We start from the raw sequence: 13,941 nt of genomic DNA on the forward strand, positions 1-13,941 counted from the left end.
AATGTTTAGTTCTTTAGGCTGTTTCAGATTTTTCAATTCCTCTTCTAAACTCTGTATCCTAGCTTCTGCTGCTTTGACATGCACCTCCCACTTCCTGCTTTCCATATCTATCCTTTCTTCCATTCTCATGCTAAGTTCTTCTAGTTTCTTTTCCCATTCATGATCCCTTTTTATAAGCTCTGCTGCCCAATCTTCCTTTGCATTTTCCTCCTCCTGTCCCTTGGTTTTTCTTGTTGCTCTCTGGCAACCCATTTTTGTTTTATCCTGATTGCCTCAGAGTGGGAAACCTATGTAGTTCTGTATGTTAGGTTAGTAGTGTGTATGTCAGAGTGTGGGGGGGGGAGGTAGAGGAGGAACTGTGGCTATTTGGGAGCTGAGTGGGGAGGGGTGGGGAGGGTTTGGGGTGAACGGGGGAGGGGAGGGTGGTCGAGGGAGGGGATGGATCAGGGGAAGTAGTGAGATGTTGGTGGTGAGGGGGGAGTGTATGTGTGTCTGGATATGTGTGTGTGTGTGTGTGTGTGTGTGTGTGTGTGTGTGTGTGTGTGTGTGTGTGTTTGTGTGTGTGTGTGTGTGAGTGTGTAATTTTGTGTGTAATTGTGTGTGTAATTATGTGTGGGTTTATTATGTACTGAAAGGTAGGTGGCTTGTGCGTTTAAGGTAAGTCTCAGTGGTCCTTGGCTGCCCACACCTTCTTGTGACCTGACACCCCAACCTCCTGGGACTTACCGCACTTACAGTGTGTGTGTGTGTGTGTGTGTGTGTGTGTGTGTGTGTGTGTGTGTGTGTGTGTGTGTGTGTGTGTGTGTATGTTGGTGTGTGTGTGTGTGTGTGTGTGTGTGTGTGTGTGTGTGTGTGTGTGTGTGTGTGTGTGTGTGTGTGTGTGTGTGTGTATGTGTGTGTGTGTGTGTGTGTGTGTGTGTGTGTGTGTGTGTGTGTGTGTGTGTGTGTAATTATGTGTCGAATTATGGAATTATGTGTGGGTTTATTATGTGTCTGAAAAGTAGGTGGCTTGTGCTTGGAGTGTAATGTAGATTCTCAGTTGTCGCTTGTGTCCACAACCTCTTGTGACCTGACTCCCACCCTTGCAGTGGTGCCTATATCACCTGCTTATAGTGAGTTAATCGCCTTGTTCAATGGATTACCATTTGCTAAACCTTATTGAATACTTGAGTGCCTATTCTTTATCGTGCTATGAGAGTTAGACCATTCACATTCAGCTTGGCGGTTAATTGGAACCTGGACCCCACACCCAAACAACCACTCATAGGTGATACAGTACTTGTAGTGCAGCTGTAGCAGTGTAGATTGTCCAGGTCGATGTGACGTCCTGGAGTAGATCCAGCTCGATGTACGTCCTGGCGTAGATCCACCTCAATTTCTTCTCGTTAATAATGTACCCTATTCACTGTATTTCTTTCACTGGTCACACTATTGTTTCACTTTATTAAAATCTTGGGTGACACTTGGCAACGCCGCCTTCACACTAGCCTGCGCCACGACGCTTTTATTTTCCAGATCACTTTCAAAATTGTGGCTCTCCCCACACTTGTGTGGCTCAGGCAATTAAAAAAAAACACTTCTAGGATTGTTGACTACCCTGACACACTTAGCAACCCTTGCAGAACACTTAGTAGCCCTCAAAAACACTTAAATCCCCGGAGCACCGACGGCGTGACTAGCCCGCTCGCTGTCCCTACTGCGTGTGTGTGTGTGTGTGTGTGTGTGTGTGTGTGTGTGTGTATGTTTCTCTAAACATTCTTGATGAATAAAACACTTGTGCAACATCTGAGCGTCAATACTGTGGAAATGTTTTGCCAGCCAGTGGTTTCATCGGTCCTATGCAGAGGAGAATGTTAGAAGATACGGAAGCATTTGAGGTAATCAGTCACTCAATGAAGATACCCAAATGTTGCACATGCGTCTTATTCATCAACATCTCGGCTTTGTTAAACATTTTTACTAAAAATTCATATAAATGACTTTACAATATATTTCTTCAGCACTTCCTGCATGCACTGCAGGCAGAGAATCATCGAGTGAGGCCAGAAGACTATGTACTTAGTGAAGGCATTGCCCACCTTGTGAAGAGTTTGAGAGGTGAAACCCCATGGCAGACCAGCTGGCCCATCCAATCCCACACTGATCTCACCTCACTCATGGTTTTGGCTGCCACTAACAACTGCCCCCTGACAGCTTCCTTCCTGAGGCAGGCAGGAGGCAAGGCCTTCCTGCAAGACCAGTTTGGTAAAACTCCCTTACACGCAGCACTGGACACTTACAACTGGAATCTTGCCACGTTGATGGTAAAGAACATAGGAGCGTGTATGTACATCCCTGACTCCTCAGGCAGACTGCCTGTTGATATGTTGCCCTCACAACACAGAAATCAGCTGGAATTGGTAAGATATTGATAATAATAATATTTTTTTTACTACTAGTACATGTAAAAGTTATACAGACCATAGCTGACATCAATGACATACTACTATATAGAAAGTCGGTTGTTATGCAGAGCATTTCGGGCAAATTAGGTCTGTTTTGTCCCAGGATGCAACCCACACCAGTCCACTAACATCCAGGTATCCAGTTAACTGACGGGTGAACGTAGATAATCAGTGTAAAAAAAAAATACGTCCAATGTTTCCACACCTTCGCCGGGAATCGAACCCGGACCCTCACCATGTGAAGTGAGAGCTTTTGCCATCAGGCCACGGGGCACCTCTTCTGGAAGCTACATTGTCTAATTTAATCCTAGTATACATATACATTTCCTTCCTAATTAACAGAGATGTATTCAATTATATTTTTAATCAATTCCAGGACATCTTCCGTCAAGAAAGGCAACAGTTAGAAGAGTTAGTTGAGAAAGCTAAGGATAAAGAAGATATGGACCAGCTACAAGAAGTTCTGGATGAGTTTGATTCTCTATTCACAAGATACTGTGCAAATCCTGCTATTGCCAAAACTCGGCTACCTTCAACAGCATCTCCACAAGAACATGCTATTCATGCCTACGGTCTTCTTGTGTCTTGCCGACGAGGACTATTACAGCTGGCATACCTTCTGGTCACAGTGGGTGGCCTTAATGTTGACACTGTGCTTGATGGAACACACGACTCTACCGGCCTTCACGAAGCTGCTTCCCATGGTAACTCTGGTTGCTTGGTTTTGCTGCTCAGTCTGGGTGCATCTGCTATAAAACAAGACCGTTATAAACATACACCAGCCCACTTTGCTGCCATGTTTGGTCATAACACAACTTATCAGCAGTTAGAGGTGTTCATGAGGAAGCATCAGCCTGTGAGCAAAGCAGGAACAACACCTACGGACATAGTATTTAATTTTAAAGAATATTTACATCGTTATTTGAAGACGGATATCGATTCGGGCGAAACATTTGTTTTCAATCAACCGTCTGAAGCCATTAAAAAACTCCTAAATTTGACCAATATTAGAGATCTAACAAGACAACTGGATGATATCAGAGTTGACTTTTGTAAAGGCGAAGCTAAGCAAGTTAAAGATGGCGTTATTAAAGAGGTTCAGAATATTTTGGATGAAGTGAGTTCTATTGATAAGCTTTATGAAGGTGAACTTATCACTGTAGGGAGTTCGTCAGATGGAACCCGTCTGTATGCACCAGATGAGTATGACTTAAGTGTTGTGCTATCAAACGTTCCAGAAATCAGAATAGAGATTATCGAGCAGGATGCACACCAGACAGCTCTGAGTGGACACAGGCTAAGACTTCGTGTCAAGACAGATCACCCCAGCCTGCATGGGAAGAATTTAATAAATAACTTCTATGAATTAGTGAGGAGCTGTCTTGAGAAGCATACGATCAAGTGTAGTCATCTTAGTTTGGTACCTCCAGGTGTAACAAGAACTCAGGTAGGCATTGCAATAGCCTTTGCTTGGCAGGGCAAGGAGTATCCTCTTCTGTTGATTGGTATAGACTTAGTTCCTGTGTTGGCTGTGCCATGGCCAGCAGAGGTGAGTAGGCCTCCACTCACTCCTGAAAGCATCAATCAGGTGTACCTTAGTAACACAGCTGACGGGGAGTGGAGGTGTAGTTTTGCCGGTGCTGAGGCAGAGGTCCTGAAACAACTAGACTCACAGGAACGCCGTGTTTATCTGGCCTGCAAAACTCTTCTCTCTTACCTGAAGGCTGACCCTTGGATGCCCCGGGAAGTAAAGGCCAACTACACATGGTGGGACTCAAGGAAGTGGAAAATCATGATTCCTGCTGGATTTGCAATGAAGAACAGCTTTCTAAATCAACTTCAACGAAAACGTGAGGAAAAAAATAAATGGCGAGATGAAGACCTCATCCAGATAATCATCACTATCTTAAGAGACATGTGCCAAGACTTTTGTGATCCAACAAATAAAATAGAATCTTTAGTACCAGCCAAGATACATGCCTATTTTGGCGGTGAGTTTGAGAAACCCAAGACAGGAGAAGGTGCTCCTGAGATTATTAAAATCCTCAGAGAACTTGAAAAACCACAGAACAAACCTGAAAACGAATCCTGGAGCTGGTGTTCTCTACTATAAAATTTCGCTGTATAGCCCTTGTGGCTTAGCGCTTCTTTTTGATTATAATAATAATAATACTATAAAATTTAATTATCAAATGTATAGTATGTTATACATACGACTTATCATAATGTTTATGTCTATGTTACAAGAAAATTTTTTGTGTTAACTGTATATATTTTTAACTTACTGCAGAGTCTAAAATTAAACAGCCTAAATATTGAAAAATAATTTTGATATTGAAATGCCTTTTTTTTTTTTTTGGTCAGATGGAGATAAATATGAATGAGTATATGTAAGAGACTATATATATTTCTGAGAAAGTAGGTGAGTGTCTCAAGACTCTTATGTCTTTAATTATATATAAAACATAAAATTCAGTTCTTTTACTGGAAATAATTTGATTTAATTTGCTGTTTTATTTTCCACTGGGAAACAAACTTTATTTTCAATGGTGTCTCACAATAAAGGGCAAATTCAACTATTCAGTTACTGTAAATATTTTTATTTAGTGGACTAGAAAGATAACAAAAGGGGAGTAAATGTCTAAAGCCAAGAGAAGAGATTAATAAGACCGGGTGATTATCAGCACTTGACTCAGTTTCTCGTATCATTCATCTTAATGTTACAGAACGTGCAGCATCACTTTACATCCATAGGTTAGTCAACAACAATAATCTGTATTCACCAATTTGCAACACAGTTCTGTCCATACTGACACTGAATTCGCACCATGCTTACTCGTGGCCATGAATGAAACAAATTACAGCATAGACTTTTTTGTCAAATAACCGGTGATTATTCAGAGTAAAGCTGCTGTACTTTACACTTCACTAAAAAAAAAAAAATCCCAAAAGTCGAAAAAGCTGGAGTTATTCTATCATCCAGACGATCATATTGCTGCCGGGTATTATGGATCACTTGGTTCATGTCCACCATCTCCTTACACCAGGTTGAACCAGGTGCTAACTTTATAAATAACAAAAAAAAGCACAATACCGTGACTGGAACGATACACAAATAACCCACACATAGAAGAGAGGAGCTTACGACGACGTTTCGGTCCGATTTGGACCATTTACAAAGTCACACTAACTTTATCAAAAATCTTAAAACTTCTTTCCATGTGTTTGTTTCAGTTATTCTTACACACACACTCCAGGGGCCAGGAGCTATGAATTGACCCCTGCAACCACAAATAGGTGTACACATGAGGAATTTCCTGCACGAGGTTCAGTGGAAAAGAACTGGTCGGAAAATCAGTAAACGAAATGGACTACGTGACACCAAAATGCAAGAAGGTAGAGAGGTTTGTACCAATAGCAACAAATAATGGGAAGACCAACACGAGTCCTTGGTTCACCCAAAGATCTAGAGAGGCCAAAACTAGGTCTGGTACAGAAGATAAAAGACCCAGGAAAATAAGGAGATTAGCCGAAGAGCCAGAAACTAATATACAAAATGACATATCATCGAAAGCCAAGTCTGACTCGAAGTTGTTACACAGCCACATCAGAAGGAAAACAACAGTCAAGGACCAGGTAATCAGGCTGAGGAAGGGAGGGAGATCACAAACAACTGAGAAGTATGCAAAGAGCTCAACCTGAGATTTAAAGAAGTATTTACAATGGAGACAAAGGACCCCAGAGAGTCTGAATGGTGGGGTACACCAACAGGTGCTGAACACGATATGCATAACCAAGGAAGAGGTGAAGAGGCTGCTAAGTGAACTAGATTCCTTGAAGGCAATGGGACCAGACATCTCTCCCTGGGTCCTGAGGGAGAAGCAGAGGCAGTGCGTGCCACTAACGGTAATCTTCAACACATCTTTCGAAAAAGGGTGACTACCCAATGTGTGGAAGACAGCAAATGTAGTCAGTTTTTAAGGAGACACACACAACATTAAACTGCAGACCAGTGTCACTGACATGTATAATATGTAAAGTCATGGAGATGATGACTCACAAAATCGTAATGACACGATTGCAAACAAACCATACCCTGGCCGGGATTGAACCCGCGGTCAGAGAGTCTCAAAACTCCAGCCCGTCGCGTTAGCCACTAGACCAGCTAGCCACAATAAGATTCGTCCAACTAGGTATATTTCTACACAATAGGAAGGTTAGCACAGGCACCACTGTGACCACAAATGCAAGTTTTTACAGACGAATCTCCATCTTGCAATCGTGTCATTACGATTTCGTGAGTCATGTTGACGGCAGTGAAGAGACTTGAGCTAGAGTTCGTCACGGCCACGCTAGCTGGAGATTCGTCTGTAAAAACTTGCATTTGTGGTCACAGTGGTGCCTGTGCTAACCTTCCTATGGTGTAGAAATATACCTAGTTGGACGAATCTTATTGTGGCTAGCTGGTCTAGTGGCTAACGCGACGGGCTGGAGTTTTGAGACTCTCTGACCGCGGGTTCAATCCCGGCCGGGGTATGGTTTGTTTGCAATCGTGTCATTACGATTTCGTGAGTCATGTTGACGGCAGTGAAGGGACTTGAGCTAGAGTTCGTCACGGCCACGCTAGCTGGAGATTCGTCTGTAAAAACTTGCATTTGTGGTCACAGTGGTGCCTGTGCTAACCTTCCTATGGTGTAGAAATATACCTAGTTGGACGAATCTTATTGTGGCTAGCTGGTCTAGTGGCTAACACGACGGGCTGGAGTTTTGAGACTCTCTGACCGCGGGTTCAATCCTGGCCGGGGTATGGTTCATGGAGATGATCATCAGGAGAAGAGTGGTGGAGCACCTAGAAAGGAACGAGCTTATCAACAACAACCAGCTCGGTTTCAGAGAGGGGAAATCCTGTGTCACAAACCTATTGGAGTTTTACGACAAGGTGACGGCAGTAAGAAGAGGGAGGGGTTCGTAGACTGCATTTTCTTGGAGTATAAGAAGGCTTTAGACAGTTCCACACAGGAGATTAGTGCAAAAGCTAGAGGATCAGACAGGTATTACAGGAAAGGCACTGCAGTGAATCAGAGAATACCCGACAGGAAGGCAAGAGCAAGTCATAGTATGTGACGAGGTGTCTGAGGGGCGCCTGTGATGAGCGGAGTTCCACAGGAGTCAGTCCTAGGACCAGTGCTGTTTCTGGTATGATTATATGATGGAAGGGGTAGATTTAGAAGTATCCCTGTTTGCAGATGATGTGAGGCTAATTAGGAGAAGTCAACTGGATGAGGATCAGGCAGGACTGCAAAGGGATCTGGATAGGCTGCATGCCTGGTCCAGCAAATGTCTCCTGGAGTTGAACATCACCAAGTGCAAAGTCATGAAGATTGGGGAAGGGCAAAGAAGAATGCAGACAGAGTGCAGGCTAGTGGGCAAGTGACTGCAAATCTCACTTAAAGAAAAGGATCTTGTGATAAGTATAATAATGAGCACATCAACTAAATAATTGTTGCATGGAACGTAGAGCAGTTGTTGATGGGATGGGGGATTACAGGTGGACGTGACTGTTTTAACAGAATGACTCCAACACCAGTAGGATTCTGAAGAACTGAGGTACTGGGATCCTCTGACAACCACAACGCTTTCGAAGCAGTAGAGTCGCCAGTCATGAACCACAATAAAACTTTGGTGGGTTATAACTGGAAAACGATTGGAAGATGGTATGCAGCTGATTGCATGTCAGCTTTTAAAACATTTAGAAGTGATGAGGACAAAAAACTGACAACGTTACACTACGCAAGTCCTAATTAGGTCAGGTTGAATTACCAGAATAAAACCCTAAACAAGAGTGAAGCTCCTAAATAAAAAGCAATATATTCTTAAACAGCAGTGGATTAGATACATACTTGATGGAAGTTGAAAGCCAAGTGACTGTCAACTGGGTTGAGGGACACACAACTCCCACCGGGCGGAGAATGGAAGGGGAAGAGGGAGTCGCGGTACCGATGCACACACCTAACAGAGCAAGCTTACTGCCCAACAAACTACCACCACCACCATTCATATTTCCACTCCTATCTTATGAACCTTTCCCTCACAGTCAAGCATAAAAGGAAACTAGAGAAGGTGCAAAAGTTTGCAACAAGACTGGCACAAAGGGGTATGTCCAATGAGGAGAGGTTAAGGGAAATCAACCTGACGACACTGGGGGACAAGGTGAATAGGGATACGATGTTCCAGAGACAGGACACAGCAACAAGGGATCACAATTGGAAATTGAAGACTTAGATGACTCACAGGGATATTAGGAAATACTTCTTCAGTCACATAGTTGTCAGGAAGTGGAAGAGTCTGGAGAGTGACAGCAAGGAAATGAGTGAGTTACTCAAGTCCCAGTATCACTCGGCTTATAGCGAGACACTAAACAGACTGAGAGTCAAAGACCTAAATGAATTTTTTATGAGACAGAATTTGGTAGACACACACCTACCTGATATTATCCTGATGCCAAATGACTTCGAAAAGGCGATGAATAACATGCCCATGCACTCTGCCCCAGGCCCAGACTCGTGGAACTTCGTGTTCATCAAGAACTGCAAGAAGCCCCTATCACGTGCTTTTAACATCCTGTGGAGAGGGAGTTTTAGTTAGTTTAATATGTTTATTATGCACCCCATACCCATCCTGTGGGCGGTAGTCAAAAGATTACAGAGGTACATAATGGGTCCAGTGACTGGACCCCAAAGTTATGATAGCTGAACTAGTTACAAAGGTAATGAACTCCAGGTAGATCTGGTCACAATCATGGCAAGTTACAAAGGTAATGAATCAGCCTCACTCCTATACATGGTTACAGTCATGAACAAATTACAAAGTAATGAACCACTGATACGTCCACACCTGGTCACAATTGTAACGAGCTATAAATACAAATATTAAGTGGGTCATACACCCACACGAGTGAGCGCGCACACACACACACGTGGTAATACTTTATTTACAGCTAGCTAGTTTTAACATCCTGTGGAGAGGGAGCATGGACACTGGGGTCGTCCCACAGTTACTAAAAACAACAGACATAGCCCCACTCCACAAAGGGGGCAGTAAAGCAATAGCAAAGAACTACAGACCGATAGTGCTAACATCCCATATTATAAAAATCCATGGCAGCATGGGTTTAGAACAGGTCTCTCCTATCTGTCCCAACTACTGAACCACTATGACAAGGTCCTGGATACTCTAGAAGACAAACAGAATGCAGATGTAATATACACAGACCTTGCAAAAGCCTTTGACAAGTGTGACTATGGCGTAATAGCACACAAAATGTGATACAGTAAAAGTCAGTAAATGAATCTATAATTTCCCAGCAGAACACAAAGAGTAGTAGTCAACAGAGGAGAGTCTGAGGCGGCTACAGAGAAAAGCTCTGTTCCACAAGGCACAGTACTTGCCCCATCCTGTTCCTCATCCTCATATCAGACATAGACAGGGATATAAGCCACATTGCAGTATCTTCCTTTGCAACGACACCCAAATTTGCATGACTCCAGGCGGACATCAACCAAATCTTTAAATGGGCTGCAGAAAACAATATGAAGTTCAATGATGATAAATTCCATTTACTCTGATATGGAAAACGTGAGGAAATTAAAATTCATCAGAGTATAAAACAAATTCCAACTACACAAGAGAGCAAAAAACAAACGTCAAAGACCTGGGAGTGATCATGTCGGAGGATCTCACCTTCAAGGACCATAACATTGTATCAATCGCATCTGCTAGAAAAATGACAAGATGGATAATGAGAACCTTCAACACCAGGGATGCCAAACCCATGATAACACTTTTGAGGTCGCTTGTTCTATCTAGGCTGAAATATTGCGGAAGGTGAAATTGCTGACCTAGAAAATGTACGAGAACCATCACAGCACTCATAACCGCGATAAACCACCTCAATTACTGGGAGTGCTTGAAGTTCCTAAACCTGTACTCCCTAGGATGCAGGAGGGAGAGATACATGATTATACAAACATGGAAAATCCTAGAGGAACTAGTACCAAACTTGCACACGAAAATCACTCCTTATGAAAGCAAAAGACTCGGCAGATGGTATAACATCCCCCCAATGAAAAACAGAGGTGCCACTAGCAAGAGACAACACAATAAGTGTCAGGGGTCCAAGACTGTTCAACTGCCTCCCAGCATACATCAGGGGGATTGCCAAAAGACCCCTGGCTGTCTTCAAGGAGGCACTGGACAGGCACCTAGAGTCAGTACCTGACCAGCCGGGTTGTGGTTCATACATTGCATTACATGCTGCCAGCAGTAACAGCCTGGTTAATCAGGCCCTGATCCACCATGAGACAGGGCCGTGGAGGCACTGACCCCCAGAACTCTCTCCAGGTCTACATTCAATTCAATTCAAGTTTATTCTCTATAAGGGTTACAATGTGGGGTTTACAGATTTTGAGTATTGTGTGGTTTACATGTTATAAAATACTAATTACAGAGGGGGCCACTAGGACACCTAGCATGGCTACGCATTTCGGGCAGACTTAGATTAATTCTTAACATTAAATCCTTACAGATTATAGTATTAAGGCTAAGTGACTATATCATAATTTATGAGTTTAGCAATGTGAATGTTTTTGTTTTGGCACAATACAAAGTGTCTATATTGGAGTATCATAGGCAAACATATGACTAGTTAGGATTTATTATTTTAAGATTATGATTAATATTTCTGGGTTTATAGTCAGTGGGTGGGTGAGTGTAATTGTGAACCACCAGGTGGTTATCATGTAGCTAGTTGTCGGGGTGTATCAGGGAGATAAGATGTTTTCTAACTGTAGTTTTGAAAGTGATGAATGCGTCTGCAGTTCTAGAGTTTTCAGGTAGGGTGTTCCAGATTTTAGGTCCTTTGAAATACATTGAATTTTTGTAAACGTTTAGTCGAACACGGGGAATGTCATAGAGATGTTTGTGTCTGGTGTTATGCCTGTGGATCCTGTCACAACTATCAAGAAAGCATTTTAGATCAAGGTTAATATTGGAATTCAAGGTCCTGTAGATATAGATTGCACAGTAGTGAGTGTGGATGTTCTGAACAGGGAGTAAGTTTAGATCTGTGAAGAGTGGGGGGAAGGGGTGTTGCCAGGGATGGGATTTAGTGATTATTCTTACTGCGGCTTTTTGTTGGGTTATTATTGGCTTTAGGTGTGTTGCTGCAGTTGAACCCCAAGCACAGATAGCATAGGTGAGGTATGGATATATAAGTGAATGGTATAGTGTGAGAAGGGCAGTTTGTGGTACGTAGTATCATATCTTGGAGAGGATCCCCACCGTTTTGGATACTTTTTTTGTTATGTGTTGGATATGGGTGCTGAAATTTAGGTTGTTGTCGAGGTATAGGCTAAGGAATTTGCCCTCATTATGTCTGGCAATTAGAGTGTTGTTGATCTTAATGTTAAGTTGCGCAACACCTGCTCTGCTACCAAACATAATGTAGTAGGTTTTGCCAGTGTTAAGTGTAAGTTTATTGGCTATCATCCAAGTCGATATTTTGAGCAGCTCCTCGTTAACAATGGTGTTGAGGGTGGCAAGATTAGGGTGTGAGATGACATAAGTCGTGTCGTCAGCAAAGAGAATGGGTTTCAGGTGTTGGGATATGTTTGGAAGATCATTGATGTAAATGAGGAAGAGCAGGGGTCCAAGGACACTTCCCTGCGGAACTCCAGTATCAAGTGGCCGTATTGATGAGGCTGTGTCTTTAATGGTGACATACTGACACCTATTAGAAAGGTAGGATTTAACATATGCAAGCGCATGGCCTCTTATACCATAGTGGTCAAGTTTGTGGAGTAGGATGCCGTGGTCTACTGTGTCAAACGCTTTTCTTAGGTCAATAAAAATTCCTAGTGGATATTCCTTATTTTCCAATGCTGTGTAAAGCAGGTCTAGCATTTTTATAATTGCATCATTAGTGCTTTTATTTTTCCTGAATCCAAATTGGCAGGGGTTGAGTATGTTTTGTGACGTTATAAATGAATATAGACTCCTGTGCACGAGTTTCTCAAAGATTTTGGATAACAATGGTAAGTTTGATATTGGCCTATAGTTGTTTACGTCTCTAGGGTCACCACCTTTATGCATTGGTGTAATCCTTGCTGTCTTGAGTAGTGTCGGGAAAGTGCTAGTTTCTAGTGACTTGTTAAAAAGTAATGTAATAGCATGCGAAAGGACATGGGCCGCTCGCTTGTACAATAATGGCGGGACGTGAGACATATTCCCCATGTTATTTTTAAGTGACTTTATGATCGCAGTGACTTCTGTGGACTCAGTTGGTACAAGATAGAAGGAATCTGGGAAATTCCCATCCAGGTAGTCCCCGGCACAGGTATTGGTATGTTGGATTTTACTGGCGAGATTAGATCCTATGTTTGAGAAGAAGTCATTTATCTTGTTAGCTGTGTCAGTGGGATGCAGTGGTGTTTCATGAGGTTTAGTTAGAACAACATTCTTGTTTTTTTTCAGTTTGTGGATCCCCAGAATCTGGGAAAGTGTTTTCCAGGTCTTTTTTATATCTCCTCTTGTGTCAGTGAATCTGCTGGAGTAGTACAGTTGTTTGGCTTTCTTTATTAATTTGGTGAGAACTGTTGAATATTGTTTAAGAATATCTTTGTGTATTAAGCCCTGTCTATATTGCTTTTTATATTGGTGTTTCTTATCAATGGATTTCAGAATGGTGCTGGTTAGCCATGGGCAACCAAGCCGTTTATTCGTGATGTTTCGTTTTTATAGGACAATGTTTGTTATATAGTCTAAGTATTTTGTTAAGAAAAATGTCTGTCCAATCGTCAATACCATTGGCATTGGAGAATTTTGTAGGCCAGTCAACAGTCTCTAGGTCTGCTGTGAAATTCCTTATTGAGGCCTCGTCATGGAGTCTAAATGAAACTTTGTTGTATTCGAGTGGTGGCTTACTAATGTTTAAGAGGAAGGTTGGGCAGTGGTCAGTAGTGCTGTCTGTAATTATCCCTGATTTAAGGAGCAGGGCATGGACCTAGTAGCGGCCAGTGAAGAGGGAGGGTCAGGAACTATGACTCTACTCCTGCAACCACAATTAGGTGAGCACCTAGAAAGGAATGAGCTTGTAAATGACAGCCAGCACAGTTTCAGGGACAGGAAATCCTGTGTCACAAACCCACTGGAGTTCTATGACAAAGTGACAGCAGTAAGGCAAAGAGGGGGTGGGTTGATTGCATTTTCTTGGACTGTAAGAAGGCGTTTGACACAGTTCCATGAAAGAGATTAGTGCAAAAGCTGGAGGACCAGGCAGGGATAACAGGTAAGACACTACAATGGATCAGGGAATACCTGTCAGGAAGACAACAGCGAGTCATGGTACGTGGCAAGGTGTCAGAGTGATCACTTGTAACAAGCGGGGTGCCACAGAGATCAATCCTACGATCGGTGCCGTTTCTGGTATTTTTGAATGACA

The 13,941-nt window shown here is 42.7% G+C and overlaps 1 protein-coding gene across 1 annotated transcript in view; it reads left to right on the forward strand.

Moving 5' to 3' along the window:
• The window catches only part of LOC128688244 (serine/threonine-protein phosphatase 6 regulatory ankyrin repeat subunit B), a gene marked incomplete at its 5' end in the record, with an annotated part of 72,367 nt that extends 67,419 nt beyond the window's left edge, over positions 1-4,948 (forward strand). Inside the window, 2 exon segments of the mRNA XM_070080983.1 lie at positions 2,001-2,399; positions 2,821-4,948. Coding sequence (XP_069937084.1) covers positions 2,001-2,399; positions 2,821-4,557 — 2,136 coding nt within the window.
• Positions 4,949-13,941: the final 8,993 nt, after the last annotated feature.

This window comes from Cherax quadricarinatus, unplaced genomic scaffold, assembly GCF_038502225.1.
Source record: "Cherax quadricarinatus isolate ZL_2023a unplaced genomic scaffold, ASM3850222v1 Contig1402, whole genome shotgun sequence".
In the NCBI taxonomy this organism is placed as follows: domain Eukaryota; kingdom Metazoa; phylum Arthropoda; class Malacostraca; order Decapoda; family Parastacidae; genus Cherax; species Cherax quadricarinatus.